Source organism: Rosa rugosa, chromosome 4 (genome assembly GCF_958449725.1).
Source record: "Rosa rugosa chromosome 4, drRosRugo1.1, whole genome shotgun sequence".
Lineage (NCBI taxonomy): Eukaryota > Viridiplantae > Streptophyta > Magnoliopsida > Rosales > Rosaceae > Rosa > Rosa rugosa.
Genome location: NC_084823.1, coordinates 49,803,431 through 49,830,766, shown reverse-complemented (window position 1 = coordinate 49,830,766; position 27,336 = coordinate 49,803,431). Strand labels below are relative to the sequence as shown.

The window sequence follows — 27,336 nt, the reverse complement described above, 5'->3', positions numbered from 1 at the left end:
TACAATATATAATGGTTCATATGAATTTTATGCAAATTTTGTATACCACTGTTGTGTCTGGGAAGTTTTTCCCCACCTCCAGCTCCAAGTATAGGAATGATGAAAACTGACACTAACCAAGATAAACAAACTATCAAAACATCACTTTTAGGACCCCAAACAGTACAAATACTGTAATCTCATTCAAAATTTAGCTGCACTGGCAGTTCAATCTGATTAAATAACAAATCTGATTCCCTTGATACAGAAGACCAATGTACAAAATTGCTAACACAGGCCCCCTTCCCTGTTTGTAATTAAAATGAGCATACATACAATCTCATCTCAATCATAATTCGTCATCAAGATTTTCCCGTTTTAATCTTTTGCTGCTTTTCTTGGATTTTGACTTCTTGCCTCCATTTTCTTCGGAAACTTCCTTGTTTCCACTCTCTGCTTTTGCTTCCTTCTTGCTTCTTTTCTTTTCTCTAGATTTTTTCTTTTTCACGGGTAATGTTTCACCATCATCTTCACAAGGAGTCCCAGGTGCAACATGCTCTTCCTCATGCAATCGATCCGCTGCAGGAAGGGTAACTTTGGGTTCTACAAAATAAAAAGGAAAATTTGTGGTCATGTTTAGGGAAAACTGTAGATGATATTTTAACTAGCAGGCCTAATCTACCAATAAAATTACTTGTCTAGGAGGAGGAAAAAAAAGGCGTGACCAGACCAAAATCACAAACGTTTACCTTCATCAGCAAAATTTGAATCAAAAAGAACGTTTGTTAGATGCTGCTTCAGGAAAACCTGCACCATTGAAGGAGAACAACTAATGTAAAAGAATTCCAAAGCCACAGCATATATCATCGTTACTCTACTGATCACATTTCAAAATCAGTTGCTGCTTTAGCTAAAAAAAAAAAAAACTATCTCTAGCATGAAGTTTTGAGCCACATAACTGTATATTTGAAGTCATAAGGGCGGCAAAATAGTCAGCTCATGTCTTAAGAATTCTTCAGCTTTAAGTTGGGAGATCAAACCTTTTCTAGCCACTTATTTATAAAAGTTTAAGACTTCAACATAGAAAGTGGTAGTCTCTTGGCAACATGTACAAATTGAAGTCTACCAATGAAAGTCTCACACCCACAATTACAAATTCCCCAGACATGATTCCATTATAAAAATTAGGAAATGGTAAATTCAACAGGAGCAGACATCGTTAAGACTTAAGACTTAAGGACTATTCAATCGGATAGCAACAACTTTTACTTTCCCTCAAGAAATTTTATCACATAAAAACAATAAAAGCCAAATACATACCGCAGAGAGTAGTTCCCGTGTCTTTACATTCCAAACGCGTAGATAACTATCCAATCCTAGAAGAAACAGAGCACCTAACATCAGTGAAATATGCAATAATTGTCTGAGAAGGCATGCATAAACTGCAGTAATAAATTTTTATCGCCATTCCTAGTACTCGCCGAATTCCAGAGGGATGTCTTTGAGAAGAGGTAACATTTCTAGTGTGTGCTTGTACAGGCACGCACCCAATCGAACACACAAACACAGATAATGCATGTTATGCCAACAAAGGAGGGTAAAAGGAGTAAATTCTGAAATAGATACTACAGCCATGAACTCACCACATGATGCTATGACTGGAAATTCTGGGTGCCTGGCTATGGATCTTATACTACCAGAGCATTTTCCCAAAAAGCATCCTAGCAATTTCCCTATAAGACAACAATGCATTAACATAAAGCAAGAAGCAATATAAACAGTAAGAAATGATCGAGTACAAAATAATAGAAATTTTAATGCATCCTATCCATGCACCTGTACGCATATCTACAGAAGCAAGATCACCAGATCCATTCCCTATATAGATTGTATAGCCATCCAAATCCTCTGCTACAGCTTTGATAGGGGTCTCCCGGAAATTAACTGTTATGACAGGTCTCCGCTGAGCAGAAATGTCATAGAGACGAACCTGGAGAATTAAACCAAACGTATTAACAAAAGGCGTCAACAAAATTCTCCAACAGTGAGCTACTGGGGAGTAGACATTCAAGAAACTGGACTCTGAAACAAGAATAATCACTATATACCCCCAAGTACTGAAAGCCATCCGGTGTGCCAAAAAAAATCAAGATTATATTCCGTATTTTCAAGGGGCTTATCATCTCATACAAAAATCTAATAATCTTATAACTTGCCCTCTCATTACATACCATATGTTAGTTTTTCAACTATCAATTGCAAAGAGAACTTCCCAAAACCAAAACCAATGAGCCGAATGCGTTTTAAGTGCCTAAAGAAAGGAAGTACTTTCCACTAGTCTTTCGAAAGATCTGGATTGTTTATCCAGAGCAAGAGACAAAAGAAAAACCAGTCCAAATGTAAGCAATTACTACCTCATGGCTGTTGGTGCCGGCCACAAATTTGCGATGATCATCTTTACTCAAATACGTGGCAGATGTGAACCAAGTTGGGGTAAATATACCAAGGCTGTTTTTAGGAGGCTGCTCAGAGTAAAAATCAACAGAATAAACGTAGGTCATACTGATTACTAAAGAATACATAAATTGCATGAGGTGTAATGGGAAAAGATATAAGTGCTCACAGATTTTGCTGTCCAAATCTTGGCACAGTTTTCAAGATCCCATACATTCATTTCAACGCGCTTCCTGAGTTTGAAATAAAAAGCCATCACTTCTCAGACAATAGGCTAGTGACAATATGTTTGTTTAATCAAGCTGAAATAGATTCCAAAGCTTCAATAGTAAGTTAAACAACATGAGACTTACCCGCCGAACAAAGAATAGCTTTCACTACCGTCTACTTTAGAACATAAGATATCACCACCAGCACATACATTCCATGTTCTTGAAGATCCAGTAGAGGTGACATCTGCAGCTGATTTAGTCACTTCATAAGATCTGATGCTTGCATTTCCTTTCGTTGTACATGTGAGCAAAGTGCAAGACCTAGTAGCAAAAATGTAATTAAAATAGTTTAGCAGCTGTACTAACTGAAGGGTTTAAGCTTGAGATAACTTGGTTACATGGGATACATGCCTACCTTCATATGCATACAAACAATTAAACTTAAATAAAACATCAAGATGATACATGCGATATGTATTGCATGTTTGGTACAGCGACTACATTCTATAAAACTTGGGTACTGAAGAACAGTAGAGAGAAACATTCACATACTGTAAACCAAAAATTTGATCACCCCAACGGCCCAACCATACCTTAACCAATGTAACATACGATGATCAGGTCTAACTTTTATCAAAAACTCTATAAAATAAACTATGTAACTAGACTGAAAGATGTGTTTCATATCAACAAAAAAAAATTCTATGAGAGCACTCGAGGCATATTACCTAGAAGCTAGTTCCAAATTTTGTTTCGCAAATAAATGCAACCCAGAAACAGCATCCTCTCCAGGCTGAACACCATTTTCACTGACATTGGAAACCGAAAAATGGAGATCACCATTAAGAGGATTAAGAACCTCAATCTGCAACACACATACAATACACACAAAAATTTATCAGCCAGTATTGAGTCCGCAGCTAACAAACACATACCAAAGGCCACAACTTGCTTCTTCATAATCCAAAAGAACTACTCACCGTGCCATTCTTTCTCGCAACAGCTAGTAACTGCAACATTGCACAATGATAAAAAAAAAAAAAAAAAAAAGTGTCACACATTATTTTAAATCTAGAATTTGAGTAAAACAAAACTAGTGCTACCCTTTTGAATATGTAATCACACAGAAATCAAACACGTACCGGGTCGAACTTCCGGTCATCCATGGAGGCGGCGAGCACGCATTTCGAGGCATCCGGGTCACCCCATCTCTCTACCATCTTGGGAGCTCCTCCTTGCTTACTCCGAGCTTCAGTAACTATTAAACCCAGAAAAGAAATTGTCTTTGAGATTGAACAACAAGAATTAGCAGATGCCCGAATTTGATTGATTAAGAACTGGGTTGGATCAGATACCTTTAATGAGACCAAGCTCGTCGAAGGTCAAGGCCCGAAGTGGAGAGCAACCGGGGCACTCCAGTGTGGTGGTGCGAGGCATTGTGACGACTTTGTTTTGGCTCGGGCGCGGTGAAGAAGAAGCGAAAAACCCAGAGAGATGAAGAAGCAGAGAAGCCTTAAACCCTAGTGCTTAAAAGTTATGAGCTATGAGAAAATGTTATTGGAACCCCTTGTTTTTCTAAGAATTCTATTTGTGCCCTGTGTTTTGGTAATTTTCATAAGAATTCTATTTCCCGTTTGGGATTGCTTTGCTTTTAAAAAAATCAGGTTTTTGGTAAATAAATAAAAAGCAGCTTTAATTGAAAGTTACAGGTTACTGACAGCAGATTTTAGAAGCAGCCTAGAGGTTGCTTTTAGAAGCTGCTGTGGATAAAAACACGCTCTGCAGTTGTTTTATGTACTGACAGTACTTTTAAAAATATTATTTACTTTATTCAAAAAAAATATATATATTATTTACTAAACACGAAACTGTTTTAATTCACAGCTGATTATTCTCACAACACAGCAGCAACAGTTTTCTTACCAATAATTCATTTTTATTTTGTTAGGGCATCTTCAACCCTTTAGTCAAAAGCCAAAGTCATTTGGAAAATATTCGTTTAAAACTACATTACTCTATTATTAGCCGTTGAATTTAATTCATCGCATTTTTCTGACTGTCAGATTATAAATTAAGTAATTATATTTATTTTTTAATTTTTGGTATCAATTAATCTTGGCCTTCGATTTTGAATCGAATTCATGAGGAGTGAATCAGAGCCGCTCATTTTGAATAGTGAAAGGTGGGGCCCAGCCTTCTTCCCCTAAGCCATTTTGACTCAAGGTATGGCTCAAAAGCCATTTTGACACCCTTTTGACTTGGGTTGGAGATGGTGAAAAAAATGCCTCTTAGTCATTTTGGCTTTTGACTCTATTGTTGGAGATGCCCTTACGTACGAAGAAATTGAATTCTGATAGTCTAATCAAAACTTAATAACTTTTTTCATCATAATTCTAAAGGGGAGTGATAACTGTTTGGCCATGTTAATATATACATGCCACAATCCATTAATCTCTCCCCTTCTAATCTTTCCGATTATGTAATTTCTCTTTCGGGCTAGACATTATCTACATTTTCCTTATTACATGCTTATCAACAAATGATTTAATGAACTAAACAGAGAGCTAGGTAGATTTATATGACACATTCTATTACATCCTCTTGAAAACATACTTATAGATATATGATTAGCCTCATAATTTGATTAATCTTGAAGTCTCTCTAATTAGCTAACTAGAATCATCTTTTATCTTTCGGTTTCCTCCAAACTCTCAATGTGAATCTTATTGTTCTATACCCTTTTCAATATTGACTTCTAAACTATCAAATAATGCATTTGTTGTTCTCTGTCACTCACTGCGATGTTCATAATGGAGTCGAACACTACGATAGACGCTTTAAAACCCTGTATCACATTAAATATATTCATGCTGCTTATGGTTACATACGAAAATTGTTTCTTATGGATCATTTATATTGAGTTATCATGTATTAGTGATCATGAAATTAATACTCAGTGATGGCATCATACTCTTGTCATGAAGAGAAAGATAGTATAGTAATCCAGATTAAGTCTTTTTAAATCGTACATTACTGTCGTGTAAATATAATTTCATAATTAATGTCGTTTCTTTAATGTCACATACAATAATGCAACACAAATTTTTTTGTTTTTCTGTATAATAGTACAACACCTTCTTAAGACTTAAGTGATGTTGGTTGACCATTCAGAGGCAGTGTTGCTAATACCATGCCAGCACGTGGAACCAGTATCTCTACTACTATTCTATACCATAGATCCGGATCCAGTATAATAACCTTCACAGTTCACAGCACCAAGAACGCGCGCAGTAGTTAAAGTTGAGTTGAGCAACACAAAGCCAAAGCCAATCAGAACTACTCTTACTATTAATTCTTCTCAGACGTCTCCATCTTGTCTTATTCTCTCATAAAAGTCGACTTCCCCTGACAAGAAATGACAGTACACTCTTTTAGACTTGTCTCACCACCACTATCTGTCTATCTCAAACCTTCCTTCCTTCCACTCAACATTCAACAATGGCCGAGCCAACAGCGAACCTCCCCCCTCCGATCAACCCCAAGTCCGGCTTCTGCTCCGAAACCAAAACCTTCCACTCCCTCCGCCCCATAGTCCCTCTCCCGCCTCTCTCCCAGCCCCTCTCCCTCGCCCACTACACCCTCTCCCTCCTCCAATCATCCTCCGCCACTCCTCCATCCACCCCCGTCCTCATCGACGCCTCCTCCTCCGCCCGCCACCTCTCCTACTCCGACTTCCTCTCCCAGTTCCACTCCCTCACTCTCTCCCTCTCCCCCCTCCTCTCCAAATCCCAAGTCGCTTACATCCTCTCCCCTCCTTCCCTCCACGTCCCCCTCCTCTACTTCTCCCTCCTCGCCTTAGGCGTCGTCGTCTCCCCCGCCAACCCCCTCAGCTCCCACGACGAGATCGCCTACCAGCTCCGACTCACCAACCCCGCCCTCGCCTTCGCCACCTCAGCCACCGCTCACAAGCTCCCCAAGGGCTTCAAAACCATCCTCCTCGACTCCCCCGAGTTCTACTCCATGATCCAACCCCCCGGCACCCGACCCTCCGCACCACCCTGTCACCCGGTCGAGGTTAACCAGACCGACACGGCCGCCATTCTGTACTCGTCCGGCACCACGGGCCGGGTCAAGGGCGTGGTTCTGTCTCACCGGAACTTCATAGCCTTGATCGCCGGGATGCACGCCCTCCGGATGGAACCCGACCCGGACGAGCAACCGGTGTCGATGCTCACGCTGCCGCTGTTCCACGTGTTCGGGTTCTTCATGCTGATCCGGGCCGTTTCCTCCGGCGAGACTCTGGTTCTGACGGAGCGGTTCGATTTCGAAGGGATGTTGAAGGCCGTGGAGAGGTTCAAGGTGACGCACATGCCGGTGTCGCCGCCGCTGATTGTGGCTCTGACCAAGTCCGAGCTGACTAAGAAATACGACCTCAGCTCGCTCAGGCTTCTCGGCAGCGGCGGAGCTCCGCTCGGCAAAGATGTAGCTGAGAGGTTCATTCAGAAATTTCCCAATGTGGAAATAGTGCAGGTTAGAAATGAAATCAAGTGAAAAACTTTATCAAGGTTATCATGCATGTTTATGTTAGCCCAACTTTTTCATGATCGTGATTAGCTAAAGTTACACTTTTTATTACAAACTTTTTCTACATTACGAGTTATAAATGTTCTTAACCATAAGAGCTATACATGCATAAGTCATTAGTGACGTCTTTTTGTGCTAAGTAAGAATATAAAAAGAGACAGACTTTGGCCGGTGCCTTGTAATAGAAACATTAGCTAAAGTTAAACCGTAAGGTTTTTTGCTGTTTGAGTAGCTAAGGTTTGGACTTTTCAATTTTATATGAAGCATTGAGTAAACAACCAATTAAGACAATCCGGGCTGCTTATCTAATGCAAAATTTGAATAAAATACTAATAGCTAGTACTGGAGTTGTGGTTTAAAGTATTAGATTAGGTGAAGTTAGAACATTAAGAATTTTCACTATTTGTGATTACTTTAGGATGACTTTTCGCTTTTGATTCCTTTTAGACAATGTGGGCTAGCTGCTTATCTGGTACAAAACATGTTAATTGGGTACTGGTATCTGATCAGCTGAAGTGACTGTCTTAGTCATTGAGAATGTCAACTACATGTGATGAATTTTCATTTTCAAATCCAGCAGTCAATAACCAATTAAGACCATGCGGGCTGCTTTAGTGGTATCATAACCCAAAAAAGAGTACAATTGTAAAACCACTCGAGAGTTTGTTTAAGGTATTTGATTAGCTGAATCCCCAATTAAGACACTCTGGGCTACTTCTGTGGTATGAAACATCTCAATGAATTAGCTATGACTTCCTTGTATTCACGTAATCCTATAATCCCCCTTTTTATATATATATATATTTTTTATGACTCCTTGCCAGTTCTAGATTCCTAATCTTGGTAGGGACATGGCAACTTGAAATTGATAGGTTTAGGCATGACCAGATGTGATATGACAACTCTTTCTAATTGTCAAATGTTTGAATAATGTTGCTGTTTAGGGATATGGTTTGACTGAATCTGGAGGAGGGGCTTCGAGAACGGCAGATGCTGAAGAGGCAAAGCAGTATGCTTCTGTAGGCCGCTTGGCTGAAAATATGGAAGCCAAGATCGTTGACCCAGAAACTGGAGAGGCCTTGCCCCCTGGCCAGAGGGGCGAGCTGTGGTTGCGAGGTCCTACAATAATGAAGGGTAAGAACCATTGCCTTTTGTTAGTGTCACTAAGACAATGCATTTTGATATCTAATTGATGTATAAAAGCTCTCTGTGATTCTGGTTCATGTCAGTCATGAATAGTTCGACCTTTCTAAAACAATTATGATGTCTGCAGGTTATGTAGGAGATGACAAGGCAACTGCTGAGACCTTGGATAAAGACGGGTGGTTAAAGACTGGTGATCTTTGTTATTTTGACGACGAGGGGTTCTTGTACATTGTGGACAGGTTAAAGGAATTGATAAAGTACAAGGCTTATCAGGTGATTGAAAAATCCCCCTCCTTAACAACGATGGTTGTAAATTTGTCAGTCCATTCAAGTAATGTTGTACGTCTGGAACAAATTGCAGGTACCCCCAGCTGAGTTGGAACATATACTTCAATCACATCCTGACATTGCTGATGTTGCTGTGATTCCGTATGTATCTATAACTACGATAACAATACTATTTGTTTGTGGAGATTTGCTAGTTTCTTCTTTTGCTTTATAGCATTAGGCTGGCAATTTATCATCTCTTGCTACCTCTGAAATGTCATTTCTTAAAGAGAGAGTAATTATCTGTAGACAAGAACCTAGTGCACAGAGAAAAACTTTAAGAACTTATCAAATCCTTGAAAAACAAAGATAGAGCGGATATTTGCTTAAAAGATTACCTCTATTGGAGTCTTGCATAGCCACTAGCATGGCAAAACAACCTACTCTCTGAATGAATTTACAAGATTTTGCATATATTTTTATTGCTCCTCCCATTCATCAGTCCTTATTTCTGCCAATTGTCTTCTGATACAGATACCCTGATGAAGAAGCAGGGCAGATTCCCATGGCCTATGTTGTTAGAAAACCAGGAAGCAATATCACCGAGTCTATAGTAATGGATTTTGTTGCAAAACAAGTATGCTACTGAACAGAGAAACATCTCTTACTTATTTTCTGTTGAACTATTAGTATCAAATTTCTCTCTTGCCCTTTCATGCTCAATTGGATTATTCTTCTTGCAGGTTGCACCATACAAGAAGATTCGGCGTGTATCATTCATCAACTCTATTCCAAAATCTCCAGCAGGGAAGATTATGAGAAGGGAGCTAGTTACCCTTGCGCTATCTAGTGGCTCATCTAAACTATGATTTTATTATTCAAACAAAGCAAGAGAGCTTGCCGAGCATTTCATTCAATTTGGCAGATTAACTTGTTCATATTCTTTAGCGCGTAGATCACAGTAGGTGAGTTTCTGATCAGAGTTCCACCACGTATGCCTACTGTAAAATCCAAACATTGTTTGTGACTTTGTGTGTAACTGTATATCCAAACATCTTTTGAATGAGAGAGTTTGAAATCCATAATGAAAGACCCTTTTTGTCGCTCTTCTTCTTTTCTTTGCTTGCAAATGCAGCTAAAGACTTGATGCAAAAACTCCCCAGACCGTTAGGTTGGTGATTCTTTAGTCACTCCAACTAGTCCACCCGCCGAAAGTTATATTGAACCATTGAAAGGAATGAGGTACAAAATCTGTAAAACGTTTACCGAGGGTAACATTTTTGTTGCTCCTTCTGTGGAAATGCGGCCTTTTATTTTGATCCTCAAATACTAAATTTGACTGTCAGGTTTCTGTCAATTTGTTGTCTCAGCGGATGATGCATTTACAAGTAACTAAATTGTCAGTTTCCAGTTGGCATTTTTTTTATTCCCCTTGGCTAGAGTTTTTATAAAAACAAATTGGAGAGCATTTCAGCTATGAAATGCAAGTAAAACAAAAGAATGTCAGAGAAAGAGACCCTTTGGTTGGGCTGGTGAAGCTCCTAGGCTCCTGGAGACCTCATTGGTATCCTATAATATAATTTAAGAAACCATGTTTGAAATTTTTTAAAAAAATAAAATAAAATAAAGATCCAGTGTCCAATCTCCATTAAAGTGGTCTATGAATTTTTGGTCTGCTTTAGCATCTTGGACAATCAAGATCACTTTTTTCCTACAAAGTCAGGTATGCCAAGGTTTGCCTTGTGTATTAGTAGTTTAGCACACCGTGACTGGCAGTTGCTAAAAGCAAAATGAAAACTTTCAAACATTGCATACAAACTTACATCTGAATCAAAGAACAAACTGACCTGGGGATTCTGTTTCTTTTCGTATTTTCTTGATAGATCAATGCCATATAAAGGGCGCGCGCACACACAATCATTTCAATAACCAGAGGCTGTTTGCTATTCAATTTCCTTCACCTTATGGCAATCCCAGAATCACAAGAAACCATAATCCCACTGATAGACACATCAGAAACACAAACAAAAACAGAACCAGATGATGATACCCATCTTGATCACACTCTCTACCGCTTTGAGACCTTTCTCAGGCTCTTTGGCTTCTGCCAGTATTCCTTTTGGAGCTTCAGTCTCTCATGGCTTGCATTCCTTCTCGTGGGTGTTGCACTGCCAGTGCTACTTATTGAGATCTTTCAATGTGCCAATTGTGATAAGTATCAGATCAAAAGTTTTGAGCTTGAGATTCTGGTTAGCGAGTCTCTTGTGGCTGCAAGTTCTTTGCTTTGTATTTCTCACAACCTCCGCAAGTATGGAGTAAGAAGGTTCTTGTTTGTGGATAGGTATCATGGCCATATGACTCAGTTCCATGATGAATATATACGAAAGATCAATGTGAGTCTGCTAATACCCACATCTCCCTTATTGCTTTGTAGTTATGGTTCTGAAGATTTTGTTGCTATATAAATAATTGTATTGTTAGTTGTAGGTAGTGCTAATATAAAAATCAACTTGTCTCCGGAAAGGGGTTGGTTTGGGAAAGAGTTGGCTGTTGAGTTGCATAAAATTTTAGTTGAAAACAGAACCTAAAAGTAGAACTAACAGTCTTAACATACATATACATTTACTAGTTTGACTGTCGGTTTCTTCTTTGATTTAAAACATGCACTTTGGGTGACAATTTGCACAAATTTACCATATCTGCTTACGCATGTCATGTGAAAATTCATGTATTATTGTGGTTGTTTCCATTATGAGATTGAACCCGTGCTTCTTCAGGATTTCTTTCGCTTGCTGTCAGTGTGGCTACTACCTTGCTTCCTTCTGAAGACTGCTCGTGAAATAACTCGAGTCATTTATGTCCCTCAAGATTCATTGTGGAAATCTGTTGCTGTTTTACTTGCTTTCCTTGTGTCGTGGATGTATTCAAATGTAATATTCCTATCAGGCAGTTGTTTGTTCAATTTGGTATGCAATTTGCAAGTCATACACTTTGAGAACTATGGGAAGCTCTTAGAAATGGATATAGATGTTTCTGCATACGTTGAGGAACACATTTGTCTAACGCATTATCTGTCCAAGATTAGCCACAGATTCCGAATCTATCTTCTTCTTCAACTCTTACTAGTCACAGCTAGCCAGTTTGTGGCTCTTTTGGAGAGCACTGAAAACAGCAAAGTCATCACTCTCATCAATGGAGGAGACTTTGTAGTAAGTTTAGAACAATATGCTTCATAGTTCATACACTACATGTATCACATATATGAAACACGAAACTAAATACTTATATTGCTTGGTTTCTAACTATGGCAGGTCTCCTCTATTGTTGAGCTTGTTGGAATAATCATATGCCTACAAGCAGCTGCAAAGATTTCACATAGAGCTCAAGGGCTTGCATCAGTAGCTAGCAGATGGCACGCTTTGATCACGTGCAGCTCCGGTGATGCTTCCCAATTGGGAATTGACAATGATACAGAAAACTTGGGGAGTTCTTATCCAGCTGGTTCATTGCCCATAAACTACTCAGAAACTGATCTGGAATCTATTGATTATGTACCAGTGCCTACAAATACACAACTAGCTTCATACATGTCCTTGTATCACAAAAGACAAGCTTTTGGTATGTCCACTAAAACTACTACTGCATTAAGGCAAAACCCCCTCAGTTTATCTCAACTCGTTCCGGAGAATGAGTTGTTAATCTTTGATGCTGTGCAGTGAATTAGAGTCTTAACAAGTGATTTCTTTCTTGTTTTCAGTCACTTATATGCAGTCCAACCCCGGTGGGGCTACTATATACGGATGGAGGATTGATCGGGCACTGATTAATACTATCTTCTTTGTTGAGCTCTCACTCGTTCTTTTTGTGCTTGGGAAGACGATAACCTTCACCACTAAATGATTTATGAATATTGTTAGGTGACTTATTCTGCTGTATTTTAAGGGGCAGGAGTAACATAGGCAATGCAATTGTAGTAGTCTTAATCTCTGCTGTATTTTAGAGGAAGAAACCACTAGTTGGATTTTTTCTTGAAACCACTAGTTGGTTTTTTTTCTTCAGTTCAGTTGTATCACACACATTGACCTATATTTATTGTTAAACAAAATGCATGTTTTTGTCGACAAATATTTCGCGATAACTATCCTCAAATAAAAACACATTTTACAGATAACTTATCCGTTGGGCAAAACCTCCAATTAACACCTTTCATGACTAATATCGTCGGCAAAATCACTCGTGAAATAAACTTTTTGCCGAGAACAGCTTCAGTGCTCTAGTTGCATCAATACATCAAATTTTAGTGTGCTTTGCAGATTATATACCTCTTTTTTTGAACTTAAATCAAATAATAATGATGCTCCACTACTAATGCTCTAGTCGCGTCCATGTATTAAATTTTAGTGTGCTTTGCATACCTCTTGTTTAAACATGAATCAAATAATAATGGACGCGAAAGATATGGCATGCTAGGAGGTGCCGCCTATTGCCAGATTATTGCGCATTGATGGAGCTTAACAAGGTAATATTTCCCTGCTTTTGAAGTGTTTACATGTGTTGGAAAATGGAAGTCTTACAAAATAAATTTTGTAGCATTTAAACGTGCATCCTGTAAAGATAACACCAGTTTCATTAGCGACTCATATGCTTTGACACGAAACTGTCGGTCCTATCTGGGTCCAAAACTTCAATGGCTAGGAAGAGTTAACTGCTCATGCTGCTCTGCATTGGCTAGGAAGAGGCCTGTTTAACAAAACAACTAAATGTCTCAAGGCTCTCATGGCTTCTTCGTTTTTTCCTTTTTCTATTCCACGTACGCGCCAAAGACCGAGACATACCAGAACTGCTCTTATCCAAATAAGATACCTAATTCATACTGGAATACCCAGTGAGAAATAGAACAGAAGCCCCAGACATATAAATCAGTAATATATATTAGACAGGCACCTTACCAGCCAAGTGGTGCAGGCAAGCAAAACTCTTATTTCACCAGAGGAAGGTCATTCCTAAATCAAGAATGAACACTGGGACACAAATTGGTAGAAGTCAAAAGTTAAAACTAACAGAAGGAAGATGAAGAAAGGACTGAATATCAGAATGAAGTAGCAATCAGACCAAAAGGGTAACTACAACCAAGCCAGACACCCTGAAGTATGCATAGAATTTGAGTACCTATAGAAAACGACACGGCTTAAGGGTAAAAACAGGGGGAAATGAAATTGAACTTCATAGTGGGTGAACTTAAAAACCAATTAATTCTAGAGTTGTTTGCCTCCCATCAAGAATAAGACTTGACAGGAATTCCTTAATTAACTTGTACTTCTAACAGTGTATGTGAAACACTGACAATTATGAACTGACAAAATATGGAAGATTGGCTCCACCTCAATGCATGAACCAACATTTACAAGCCATGGCCTCATGGGTAATGAAATAACTTACATTTGCAAAACCAAGTCTGAAATGCAGTATCGCATCCTCCCCTTCTTTTGAGACTTTATAGGCCGAGAATCACTTGCAAACAAGTATAAACATAAATAAAGAGTAAACAAAGGGTTTAGAGAAAATCGACTAAAAATATGGGAATAAAAACATTGCATCCAATATGTACTCAAATTTAAACTAAAGTACACATTGGTTGAAACATTGAATATTTTTGAGTGTCTTCTGTTTTTTCTCAACATTACTCCACACCTTTATATAGGCAGACAGTGCAACCTTGCACCTTCTTCAGTATCTTCTAGAGGATCAAGCAGTCAGTAAGCAGGCTTCAACTGCTAATTCAAAAAAAAAAAAAAATTAACGCTTTCCACGACGCGCCCTTTCCACATGCTCCCTTTCCTGACGCTGCCTGAGGGTCATGTACCTGTCATGCACAGTAGGCGAAGGCTTGAAAGGTCTGGGTTCGGGATAGTCTTTAAACCAGTCATGGCTAAGAGCATCATCCACTGTCATCCGCTTTGCAGGGTCGTATGTTAAAAGTTTTGTCAACAAATCCAACCCTGAAGCAGAGAGCATTGGGGATCCTGTGAAGCATGTCCCAGAAAATTTCTTGCGCAAAAGGTTCTCCCGTTGTTTAACCTGAATAGCTTTGAAGCCTGGCAATTTGGATACCCCAGGCCAATCTGTCTCACTTGGTGTACCAAGGGTTCTGAAAATCTTGTCAAGCTGATCAACTTCGGTTTTCCCTTGAAATAGTGCTTCCTTGGCCAAAAGTTCAGCCATTATACATCCAACTGACCACATATCAATTGCTGTAGAATACTGCTTTTGACCTAATAGAAGTTCAGGTGCCCTGTACCACAACGTGACCACTAGGGAAGTATATGGCTTCAGGGGACTCCCATACTGGCGTGACAAACCAAAGTCACATATTTTCAATTCACCCTCCTTGTTTAAAAGAATATTTGAAGTTTTCAGATCTCTGTGAAGAACCCAATTGTCATGAAGATACTTCACACCCTCCAACAGACTTCTCATCAAGTATTTAACTTCACCTATACTAAATGGCTGTTTTGTCGCCTCCGTTAGAAGCTTGAGCTCATATTCCATACACTCCATAACCATAAAAATATCATCACCGTTGTGAACAACTTCCTTCACACCCACAATGGAAGGGTGATTACAAGACAAAAGAATGTTTATTTCTCTCAATGATGTAATAGGGAAACCTTCATTGGACTTATCCATCTTCACCTTCTTAATGGCTACAATTTCTCCGGTTTGTTTATCTCTCGCTCTGTAGACAACACCATAAGTGCCTTCACCCAGCATCCCATCTAGTTTAGTAAACTCGGCCACACTTCTGCATCCCTGAAGCATGTTTGTACTTCTTCCTCTTGGCACCACAGGCTCTTCAATCTGAGGAAGACATTCATCATCCTCTGAGTCAGGATACAGCTGGCAACCACTTGCATTCCCACCAACTCCACCAATCTCTTCTCCAGTGACAGAGTCGCTTTCTTCATGAGAGCTAGAAGTTCTGCTCCTAGGCCCAACTGAGTCTTCTCTTCGGATTTCGCCACTTTCTGGAGTTGAGTTGCAGCTGCGATCATCCATCGGAGAATCAGTGTCAGATGCCCATCTTGACAATGAGATCCTAGTCTGGTCATTGTCATTCAGGTTACTCTGTGCCTCGGATTTGCATAGTGGAGTATGCACATCAGCGGGAGGTTCCAAATGAGAAATCTCCACCAGCCCATCAGCCACAGAAGGTTCAGCTTCAGACACCTCCACTCCCTGAGGCTGAATCTCTGAGGCAGGAGACTTTGAAGCAACCCCATTGGTTTGAGCAGGACGAGGAGATGTAGAAGAAATGACTGGAACAACTTTAACAACTCTGTTCTTTGATGATATCCTCACTTTCTTCTCTTCTCTGTCAATTGTAACAGGAGACTTCCTCTTCTTTTCGGAGAGTAACGGAACCACATTTTCATGCTTGAATTCAGAAACCCCCTCTCCATGAGACTGAATATCTGAAGCAGGACCATCAGAGACAACCTCACCGACCTCCAAAGATGATCTCTTCCGAGGTGATGAATGAGCAATGGCCGAGACAGGAACAACCCCACTCCTTGTTAATGCCCTCGCTTTCTTCTCTTCTTTATCCCATATAATGGGCGAAAACTTCCTCTTCTTCTCAGGAAGTAACTCAACCACCCCTTCCCGATGAGGACCCCTTCCATTCTCAACCGACCTCCTTGAATTGCCAACTTCATCCCTATATTTGACACCCCCATCACCGCCATGGCTCAGCTTAACACCAGAGAACCCGTTCCTATAATACTCAGATTCTCTTTTGGAGTACTTAGGAGAATCCCTTCTTCTAAAAACGTCAACTCTCCCTGTCGCCATATGATTAAGATTAACAACCACAGCTCTTCTTAGTCAAAGATCAAACTCAACAATTACAAAACAAATCAACAAACCCCCCAAAAATATATCCCCAACAGGTTTCAACCCCAATTTCAACACTTCCTAAACCCTAAAAATCAAAAATTCAATCTTTTTTTTTTTTTTGGTTTCTTTTTCTTCCAAACCTAGATCAATCAGCAGAGCATACAGATAATACACAGAAAAATATATATATCCGATCAGAAAATCAATTGCAGATCTCGGAACACCAATCGGAAAAGAAATTAAAAATTGCAGCGATTGACAGGCCAAGAAAACCCTAGACCTCGGAGCCGTGAGAAATTCACAGGTATCGGAAGGTCTTACCGGAATCGAGATCGCCGGTGAGAAGCGGTAGAGATCGATACGAACGCCTTCAAAGGTTTCGTCTCTGCTATTGACCTCAAGAGAGAGAGAAGGTGGTTGTGATGGTTTTAGGGGTTGGGCGGCGGAATATAAAATAAAATATCAAATTGGTTTGGAAGTTGAGGGGTGCGTGTTACTTTCTTTCACGCGGTTTGGGCCTACGTCTTGGGCTGTCCAAAGAACAGTATCTCAAGCCTATTGTCTTGTGAGAGTCTTTTAACATTTCACTTTCCTACTTGAATATATGTTTACGTCAAGAGTATCACATCATAGTTTTCTTAAAAAAATATATATATATAAAATTCATGGGTTGTAGCTCATTCTTACGTATATGATATGACTTATTTCGTTGTTGAGATGACGTGTTGTTGAATTAATATCAGATATCAAACAACTTAGATTTTGTAAAAGAAATATATTATTAACGAATTTTGAGTGCAATGTGGCGCGCATCCATATTGGGGAGTAGATAGAGAGAGAATTTTTAGTGCAAGGGAGACCTTGAGGTAAAAAGTTTGGGTGTTCTGTTCCTCTATTTTGTTTAGTATTCAATTATTTTTGTATCTATACACTCACTTGTTTGAACGACGAGAATTTTAGTCTACTATAAGGTCGGTCTAGTATGTTTGACACGCATCAAGATGAATAAGAATATTTAGAGGAAGAAGGAAGGTGAGAATTTCACCATACAACTAATGAGTAATGACTAATGGAATGTAAAACTAGATTAACATTTGGCATTACAAATAAGTATCCCTTATGTATGTAGTGATGAGCTCAAATAATGAATCAGCTCATCTTGAGAACTTCAGAAGAATGGAAATCTGGAGTTTATAGTATTGAAGAAGGTGGTCAGGTACTATCTGGTCCAAATCTGCAATGGACTCCCTCTCCACATTGAAAACTCAAGTATAGCTGCTCTGATTGGCTATGAAGACCCTGTCATGCACATTTAACTTTGGATTTATCTGTTATCAGATTTCAGTGACATATTGTGAAACATGATAGCTCTCATAAAACTGAAGGGAAAAGAAGATTAACCAAATTTGATACCTGATCTAAATATGAGTACCTAACAACAAATTTGGATAAAAGCAGAAGCCCTTGGAATCTTGAACTTATAAATGAAACCTCACCAACCAAGTGGTCTAGCTGCAGGCAAGCAAAAACCCTCTGTGATACCAAAGCAAGGTAATTGTCGAGTTAGGAATGGCACTGATTGATAGAAGTTAAAAGTGAGCTTCATATTGGGTGAATTCAAAACCAGTGAAACCCAAACAGAAACTTTTTTGGTGATCCAATACATTGGTTACAAGTCCCTAACACTACGCCTCCCATCTAGAATAGGACCTAATGGAATTTCTGTCATATTCCTAGCGAAGTGTATGAACCATATGTGAAACAGATTGAGAATCATGAAGGACATCAATACATGAACTGACATTTTACATTTATGACCTCATGGGTAATGAAATAACTTAATTACAATTGCAATCCTTCCTTTCTGATTTGGTTTTTCTCAGTTGCATTCTCCTCTTCTTCTCAGGTTTTTCAGGACCCGAATCACTTGCACAAAAAGACTAACATGAACAAAGCAAACAAACAGCTCGAAAGTATAAAATAACGGAATGAAAACAATGGAATCCAATATATGTACACTGGCTGAAATATGGAAATACAAATTTAAATTTTTTTTCTATTCTTCTCGATCAACATTACTCTCCGCACCTTTATATACAGAGCAACATAACCTTGCAACTCATTTTTTGTACCTTCTAGAAGACCCTGCACTCTGTTACCTTCACAAATGCCTATAAAACAAGTTGGCAAAATTTCTACATATCAAAATCCAAAACTAATGCCTTTTCTCCCTTCTACGACGCTCACTTTCCTCTCTCTTTCTTTCCTGACGCTGCCTTTCCCATTGCTGCTTGAGGATGTAGCTGTCATGAACACTAGGAGAAGGTTTAAAAGGGCTGGGTTCAGGGTAGTCCTTAAACCAGTCATGGCTAAGAGCATCATCCACTGTTATCCGCTTCTCAGGATCATATGTTAAAAGTTTTGTCAACAGATCCAACCCTGAAGCAGTAAGCATTGGTGATCCTGTGAAACGTGTCCCACAAAATTTCTTGCGCAGATTGTTCTCCCCTTTTTTAATCTTAATAGCTTTAAACACTGGCAATTTGGATACTCCAGGCCAATCTGTCTCGTTTGGTGCACCAAGAGTATCAAAAATCGCGTCGAGCTGATGAACTTCGGTTGGCGTTTTCGGACTGAATAGTGGTTCTTTGGCCAAAAGTTCAGCCATTATACATCCAACTGACCACATATCAATTGCTGTAGAGTACTGCTTTTGACCTAATAGAAGTTCAGGTGCCCTGTACAACAAAGTGACCACATTGGAAGTATAAGGCTTCAGGGGACTCCCATACTGGCGTGACAACCCAAGGTCACATATTTTCAATTCACCCTCCTTGTTCAAAAGCATGTTTGAAGTTTTCAGATCTCTGTGAAGAACCCAATTGTCATGAAGATACTTTACACCCTCCAACAGCCTTTTCACCAAGTATTTGACTTCGCCTATACTAAATCGCTGCTCCATCGATTCCATTAGAAACTTGAGCTCATAGTCCATATACTCCATAACCATAAGAATATCATCATCCTTGTCCACAACAACTTCCTTCACACCCACAATGGAAGGGTGATTACATGACAAAAGAATGTTTATTTCTCTCAATGATGTAATAGGGAAACCTTCATCGCACTTATCCATCTTCACCTTCTTCATGGCTACAATTTCCCCAGTTTGTTCATCTCTCGCTCTGTAGACTACACCATAAGTGCCTTCACCCAGTGCCTCTTGATCACTAGTATAGTACTCCTGACTACTTCTGCAACCCTGAAGCATGTTTGCACTTCTTCCCCTGGGCACTGCAGGCTCTTCAATCCGAGCAATATTTTCGTCATCTGAATCAGGATACAGCTGATCAACGCCCGCATTGCCAACATGTCCACTAATCTCTTCTCCACCATCTCCACTGACAGAGCTAGAAGTTCTGCTCCAATCCGCAACTGAGCCTTCTCTTCGGATTTCGCCACTTTCAGTAGTCGAGCTGCAGCTAACATCATCCCTTGGAGAGTCGGTGTCAGATGCCCATCTTGACAATGAGATGCTAGTCTGGTCTTTGTCATCCAGGTTATTTTGTACCTTGGAATGCCGCCGAACCTGCAAATCAGCAGGGGCTTCCATTTGAGAAATCTCCACCAACCCATCTGCCACAGAAGGTTTATCTTCAGAACCCTCCACTCCATGAGACTGAGTCTGTGAAGCAGGAGAATTTGAAACAACCCCATCGGAAACAATTACAAATCTATTCTTTGATGATATCCTTACTCTCTTCTCTTCCCTGGTACTTGTAAACGGAGACTTCCTCTTCCTCTCAGGAAGCAATTGAACTCTGTCGACTCCTTCGGAGACAACATCATGAACCTCACTAGATGGTGATCTTGATGATCTCTTTAGAGGAGATGACCGAGAAACAACTGAGACTGGAACAGCTCCATTCTTCGATGATACCCTTACTAATTTCTTCTCTTCTCTGTCCCATATAACAGGAGAAAACTTCCTCTTCTTCTCCGGAGTTTTTCTGGTCTCAACCAACGATTCTGAGACATTTGATTGCCCTCTCCATCTTCGCGAATCGCGAACTTCATCTCTAAATTTGCCACCATCATGGCGGCCATGGCTCAGCTTAACACCAGAGAACCCATTCTTATAATACCCAAATTCTCTCCTGGAGTATTTAGGAGAATCCCTTCTTCTCAAAACATCAACCTGCCCTGTCGCCATATTATTAACAACCACAGCTCTTCTTAGTCAGAGATAAAACTCAAATATTACAAAACACAACACCAACTCCCAATATCAAAACTATCTATAACCAAAAGCAAAAATTCAATCTTTTTTTTTTTTTTTAATCAAAGGCAGATAAGAAAAACCCTACGACTCGACTTTTCAGGGAGCCGTGAGAAATTCACAGGTATCGGAAGGCCTTACCGGAATCGAGATATGAGACCGCCGATGAGAAAAGCTCAGGATCTATACGAACACCGATGAGAAGAAATATTTCTTCTTCGCTTCGCGCGTTATGTTAAGAGTGAAGATTCTTAACATTGGCATTACATTATTTCATCACATGTTCCTACTGTTGCTTTCTACCTTTTGCTTTTCCTTCGGCTACTTTTACTCTCCCTTGTCTCCTGCTGCTTTTGTTCCCTTTGTCTCCTCCTTAATTGAAGGAGGGTTGTAACTCTTGTATATATTGGCAGAGCCTTTAATCAATTAAAGACATAAAAACAGTTAAGCTCTTTCTCTGTTTCTTTATGGTATCAGAGCAGAGAACTTCTCAATCTTTTCCTCTTCATCTTCCTCTTCGTAATCCATCTTCCTCTTCGTCCTCTTCCTCTTGAGACCTTGAAAACCTCCTCAAACCATCCCCATGGCTGGCGACGAAGAACATGAATCCCAACACCTACTCGTGAAGGGTTCAGCAACTTCCAGGGCTGCAGCACCATGGGAGAACTCTACTCATCCACTCTTTATCCACCACTCAGACCAACCGGGGGTCATGTTGGTTTCTGAGCCTTTGGCGGAGGACAATTACTCAATATGGGCACCTTCGATTATGATGGCACTCGAAATCAAGAACAAAGCTGGATTTGTCAATGGAACTCTTACAAGGTCACAAATCAACGAAGAAGAAGCTCTCCAATGGGACAGATGCAACACTCTCGTAAAGAATTGGCTCATCTCGTCTATGGCAAAGAACATGTCCAAATCTGTGATTCACCGTAAGGAGGCTCGAACTATATGGCTGGAATTAAAGGATCGTTTCGATCAAACAAATTCCGTTGCCCTATTCCGAATTGAAGGCAACATACACAACTGTGAACAGGGAAGCCGTTCTGTCACGACCTACTACACGGACTTGAAAGGGATGTGGGATGAGAAAGATGTTCTATGTTCCTTTCCTTCATGCACCTGTGATGCAGCGGCAGAGATTAACAAATTCATGGAGGCACAGAAGACAATGAAGTTTCTTATGGGTTTGAATGAAAGCTTTGAACAAACTCGTGGAAACATAATAGGTATGGATCCTCTACCAAGCTTGAGTAAGGCATATGCTATTGTGCATCGGCATGAGAAGCAATCACAGGTTGCGGCAGGAAAGGACACTGCAGTTCCAGAATCTGCAGCTTTCTCCGTCAAAGGTTTGGGCCAAGAACCCAATGTTGCAGACAGGGAAGCCGCCGACTCCTCCATCAACTCTGTCAAGAAAGGGAATCGTGATCGACGTTCTGAAGGAGCAAGTGACTTTCGTCGATCCGATGGAGGAAGCAGGTATTGTGAGAAATGTGATATGACTAACCACAGTACCAAATATTGCAGAGCTCACATCACATGTTCCTACTGCAACTTGAAAGGACATTCACAAGCGTATTGCCGTAAAAGGAAGAATGATATTGCAAACGGAAGGTTGCAACAGTCCAAGGCAAACCTTGTTGGAGCACAGGATACCTCAGAGAGACACCATGAAGGATTTCCTCTCACAAAACAAGAGTGTCATCGCTTCCTCAACAAGCTCATGGCCCAATCACAATCATCTTCTGCGAACTTGGTCGGTAATATACAAAATTATGAAGAGTTATCGGGTAAAGTCCATCAGCTCTCACAAAATAGCACTAAGCCTTTTTGGATCTTAGATAGTGGTGCCACTGATCATGTTGTGTGTAGCCCTAAACTCCTTTCCTCCTACAAAACAGTTCCTAATCGTTTTGTGAAGTTACCTGATGGCTCTTCAGTTTGTGTCACACACACAGGCACTGTCACTTTTTCATCCCAATTTGTCCTTCACAATGTGTTATGTGTCCCGCAATTTTATCTCAATCTCATATCAATTAGCAAGCTGGGATTTGATTCGTTTTATATCACCATCTTTCTAAGACAACTTTGCTTTATACAGGACCTACGATCGGGGAAGATGATTGGGACGGGAACTGAACATGAGGGACTCTACTGCCTTGATCTTCCAGGGAAAGCAACGTGCAATACCGTCCATCTTGAATCCAATAGCTTGTGGCATCAGCGTCTCGGTCACCCGTCTGCTAAAGTGTCTTCTTTAATTCCCTTTCTTTCGAATAAGTCTTATGACACCAACTCATGTTCTGTTTGTCCTCTCGCAAAATTAACTCGCAAACCTTTTCCGTTAAGTGTTAATCGAAGTCTTTCAAGTTTTGATTTGATTCATGTTGACATTTGGGGCGGATATAACGTCCCCACTTATTCTGGTGCTAAGTATTTTTTGACTATAGTTGATGATTATTCACGTAGTACTTGGGTCTATTTGATGCAACGTAAATCTGAAGCTCGACCTTTACTCATCAATTTCATTCTCTTAGTCGAAAAACAGTTTTCTAAGCATGTTAAAATGGTTAGGAGTGATAATGGTGCTGAGTTTAATATTCCTGTTTTCTATTCTTCACGGGGCATTGTTCATCAGACGAGTTGCATCAACACACCACAACAAAATGGTGTGGTTGAGCGCAAACACCGTCATTTACTCAACGTTGCTAGAGCACTTCTTTTCCAATCACATTTGACAAAGCCTTTTTGGGGGGATGCTATCTTAACTGCCACTTATCTAATTAATAGAACCCCGACTCCTAACCTTCAAGGACAAAGCCCATTCGAAAAACTCTTTGGTCATCAGCCTAGCTACTCTCATCTTAGGGTTTTTGGTTGTCAATGCTTTGTATCCACACACCCATCACGTCCATCTAAATTTGATGCCAGATCCGTTGAATGTATCTTTCTCGGATATCCAAATGGGAAGAAAGGCTATAAAGTATGTGATCTCTCCACAAAACAGATCCTCTTTTCTCGTGATGTTGTTTTCGTTGAAAATATCTTTCCATACAAACACATTGTTGACAAGCATAAAAACACTCCTGATTCCCTTCCTTACCCTATCCCTTCGAAATCTCTCCTCCTAGATTTCGATTCTCCTCCTATAATCTCTCCACAAGATTCCACTCCTCTATTTTCTCCACAGCTCACGTTGCCTCCTGATTCTCCTCCTTCAACTCAACCCAACACCACCTTTTCTCCTACCTCTTCCGCTGATAATTCTCACGATCTCCTTTCCTCTCCTAACTCTTCTCCTCCCTCTCCTCTTGCCACAGAATCTCCACCTTCACCCACAATCTCGACCTCACATCCGCCAATCTCCACGTTACCAGTTCGACGCTCCACTCGCGCCACTAAAGTCCCTACGGTACTGCGCGACTTTCATGTTGAGGCGGCCCTCCCAACACGTTCCGTCACTTCATCTTCTCCGGGCGAGGTCGTCAATTCTGGTATGGCTCACAGCCTCTCTCATGTATTGTCTTATTCTCATCTTTCTACACCCCATCGGGTTTTCACTGCTAACATTAGCTTGCACCGAGAACCATCCTCTTTCTCACAGGCAGTACAAGACCCTAAATGGAGAGAGGCAATGCGCTTGGAAATAGAGGCATTACAAGTCAACAAAACGTGGAGTTTGGTGTCTCCCCCAGCACACAAGCAACCCATTGGATGTAAATGGGTCTACAAAATCAAGCACAATCCGGATGGAACCATCGAACGATATAAGGCGCGCTTAGTGGCCAAGGGTTATAGCCAAGTTGAGGGACTTGATTATCGCGAGACATTTGCTCCTGTTGCCAAGCTCACCACCGTGCGTGTTTTGTTAAGTTTGGCTGCTCTCCAAAATTGGCACCTCCATCAATTAGACGTCAACAATGCTTTTCTGCATGGTGATCTTCATGAAGATGTTTATATGCAATTGCCACCCGGATTTGAACGAAAGGGGGAGAAACCCGTTGTCTGCAAGCTACACAAGTCGTTATATGGACTGAAACAAGCCTCTAGGCAATGGTTTTTGAAGCTTTCGGCAGCACTCAAGGCTGCCGGCTTTCGACAGTCATGGTCAGATTATTCTTTATTCGTTCACAATCATGGTGGCACCTTTACCGCTCTCTTAGTCTACGTGGATGATGTAATTCTGGCGGGAAATAGTTTGGATGATATCACAAAGACTAAAGCCTTCTTGTCAAGTCAATTCAAGTTAAAGGATATGGGCAACTTGAAGTTCTTCCTTGGATTAGAGGTGGCACGATCAAAGCGAGGCATTGTATTAAGTCAACGGAAATACGCCTTAGAAATTCTGGAGGATACGGGGTTTCTAGGAGCCAAGTCTTCGCATTTTCCCATTGAACAAAACATATGTCTCACGCAAGGTGATGGAAAATTGCTACAAGATGCATCAAGGTACAGAAGGTTAGTTGGACGTCTCATCTACCTTACTATCACAAGGCCAGACTTGGTTTATGCAGTGCACACTCTTAGTCAATTCATGGACAAGCCACGAGAGCCTCACTTGGAAGCAGCTTATAGAGTATTACGGTACCTTAAACACACTCCTGGGCAAGGCATACTTCTACCCTCTAGTGGGTCTTTGGAGCTAACGGCATATTGTGATGCGGATTGGGCAAGATGTAAGGATACAAGAAGATCAATTACAGGATATTGCATATTTCTTGGTAATGCCCCAATTTCATGGAAGACAAAGAAGCAAAGCACGGTCTCTCGCTCAAGTGCTGAAGCCGAGTATCGTTCCATGGCAACAACTTGCTGCGAGGTAACATGGTTGCTATATATTTTACGTGATTTGAATGTTAGGCAAATACAACCAGTGAGCTTATATTGTGACAACAAAGCAGCAATTCACATAGCTTCTAATCCTGTATTTCATGAGAGAACAAAGCATATTGAGATTGATTGTCATGTGGTGAGAGAGAAGATGCAAAGGGGGATGATAAAGACACAATATGTTAAGACCCAAGAGCAGCCGGCAGACATTTTTACAAAGCCGTTGAACTCGAATCAACTTCTGACATTGTTAAGCAAGTTGGGAGTGATTAACATCCACTCCAACTTGAGGGGGAGTGTTAAGAGTGAAGATTCTTAACATTGGCATTACATTATTTCATCACATGTTCCTACTGTTGCTTTCTACCTTTTGCTTTTCCTTCGGCTACTTTTACTCTCCCTTGTCTCCTGCTGCTTTTGTTCCCTTTGTCTCCTCCTTAATTGAAGGAGGGTTGTAACTCTTGTATATATTGGCAGAGCCTTTAATCAATTAAAGACATAAAAACAGTTAAGCTCTTTCTCTGTTTCTTTACGTTATGATGGTTTTGGGAGCTGGCGGGTGAATATATAGGTCTTGGTGTCGGTTGGAATTTACATGTATTTTGCTGTCATATAGTACTTTTCTTAACCGTCAAGGAATAGGATTTTCTGTTTAGCCCAATTTGTGTTGTCAAGAAATCATATAGACAGGGGAGGATCCAGAGCACCGACGTGCACTTGCACCAACATGAATGGATAATTAGATTACACTAAATTCTTGATTATTAAAAAAAAGTTTGATTATAAATATCAAAGGTTTGAGATCACCTTATAATAATCACTTGCACCGTCAATGTGTATGTAGAAAAATTTCTAGTTGTGGAATTCTATTGGTTGGATAACCGTATATCACTTCAAAAATAATAAAGTTGTAAACAATAATTGATAAAATTTGAGCATTTCGATTACTAATTGATTTTGGGTTGAATGTATAGATGCTTGTTTGTGATATTCAACGACATTATGGGGCTCGTGTATACATGTATGCATCTAGTCATTTGTTGAGAGGGGGTGTTGGAAAAGTGTGTAACAAATCTTGCAAATGTAAAGCTTGAGATATCTTTTGTAATGAAACTCAAATAACTCACACATTAAGAAAATTATCAAAACAATTTGCTTTATGCTAAAACCATGTTTTGGTTACTCTTCCATCCTTCTATACTTGTTTAGCGAATTTGAGGTTGGGTTCCTAATAATGACCATGTCATTTTGAATTTTCTTAACTTCTTTCTATTTGAACCGCCTCATAATTTCATATAATCTCACATGCATCAAAATTGTAAAGTTTTAACTCTTAATATATTCTCCCTCACAAAAATTATTCGATAAAATGTCTCTGAGCTTCATCAAATTCCCATAAAAACCACAAATACTGTTTGCTAGTTAAGCATGTGCAACACATTATCAACAGCATCAGAGTTGAATTGCTACTCCTACGGTCCTATCCAAAGGAATGATAAAACTTTTTTGATGATATCAAAATCATCAATACACCAATCCTCTATATCCTAATTGTCTCGACCCCCTAGGCAGGCACAAAATTCAAGGCACCGCCACCCCTTATCTCCTCCTCCATGATTTAATCACTTGCATCACATCCCTCATCACCTTACGCACATAACGCCATGCACCGAAACCATTCAG

At 40.1% G+C, this 27,336-nt stretch overlaps 5 protein-coding genes across 5 annotated transcripts; 2 read left to right on the top strand and 3 right to left on the bottom strand.

The window, feature by feature from the left end:
• Positions 1-160: 160 nt before the first annotated feature.
• On the bottom strand, positions 161-4,180 carry LOC133746124 (uncharacterized). Its single transcript, XM_062174286.1, has 12 exons — positions 4,001-4,180; positions 3,788-3,903; positions 3,626-3,655; positions 3,374-3,510; positions 2,787-2,966; positions 2,603-2,666; positions 2,394-2,501; positions 1,816-1,969; positions 1,623-1,712; positions 1,300-1,355; positions 729-786; positions 161-582 (listed from the first exon to the last, which is right to left on the bottom strand). Exons 1-12 carry the CDS (start codon positions 4,080-4,082, stop codon positions 329-331), a joined length of 1,329 nt encoding a protein of 442 aa, XP_062030270.1. The 5' UTR covers positions 4,083-4,180; the 3' UTR covers positions 161-328.
• A 1,768-nt stretch (positions 4,181-5,948) lies between these two features.
• Positions 5,949-9,749, top strand: LOC133746211 (4-coumarate--CoA ligase-like 9). The gene is made up of 6 exons (XM_062174386.1): positions 5,949-7,175; positions 8,174-8,363; positions 8,503-8,648; positions 8,737-8,804; positions 9,177-9,279; positions 9,386-9,749. The coding sequence occupies exons 1-6, from the start codon at positions 6,144-6,146 to the stop codon at positions 9,509-9,511; spliced, it is 1,665 nt and encodes a 554-aa protein (XP_062030370.1). The 5' UTR covers positions 5,949-6,143; the 3' UTR covers positions 9,512-9,749.
• A 561-nt stretch (positions 9,750-10,310) lies between these two features.
• Positions 10,311-14,050, top strand: LOC133707537 (uncharacterized). Its single transcript, XM_062133187.1, has 4 exons — positions 10,311-11,035; positions 11,420-11,851; positions 11,954-12,260; positions 12,400-14,050. The coding sequence occupies exons 1-4, from the start codon at positions 10,607-10,609 to the stop codon at positions 12,540-12,542; spliced, it is 1,311 nt and encodes a 436-aa protein (XP_061989171.1). The 5' UTR covers positions 10,311-10,606; the 3' UTR covers positions 12,543-14,050.
• Positions 14,051-14,217: 167 nt separating this feature from the next.
• On the bottom strand, positions 14,218-16,971 carry LOC133707536 (cyclin-dependent kinase G-2-like). Its single transcript, XM_062133186.1, has one exon. It carries the CDS (start codon positions 16,491-16,493, stop codon positions 14,439-14,441), a length of 2,055 nt encoding a protein of 684 aa, XP_061989170.1. The 5' UTR covers positions 16,494-16,971; the 3' UTR covers positions 14,218-14,438.
• Positions 16,972-18,510: 1,539 nt separating this feature from the next.
• LOC133741774 (cyclin-dependent kinase G-2-like) lies at positions 18,511-21,013 on the bottom strand. The gene has a single exon (XM_062169498.1). It carries the CDS (start codon positions 20,749-20,751, stop codon positions 18,754-18,756), a length of 1,998 nt encoding a protein of 665 aa, XP_062025482.1. The 5' UTR covers positions 20,752-21,013; the 3' UTR covers positions 18,511-18,753.
• Positions 21,014-27,336: the final 6,323 nt, after the last annotated feature.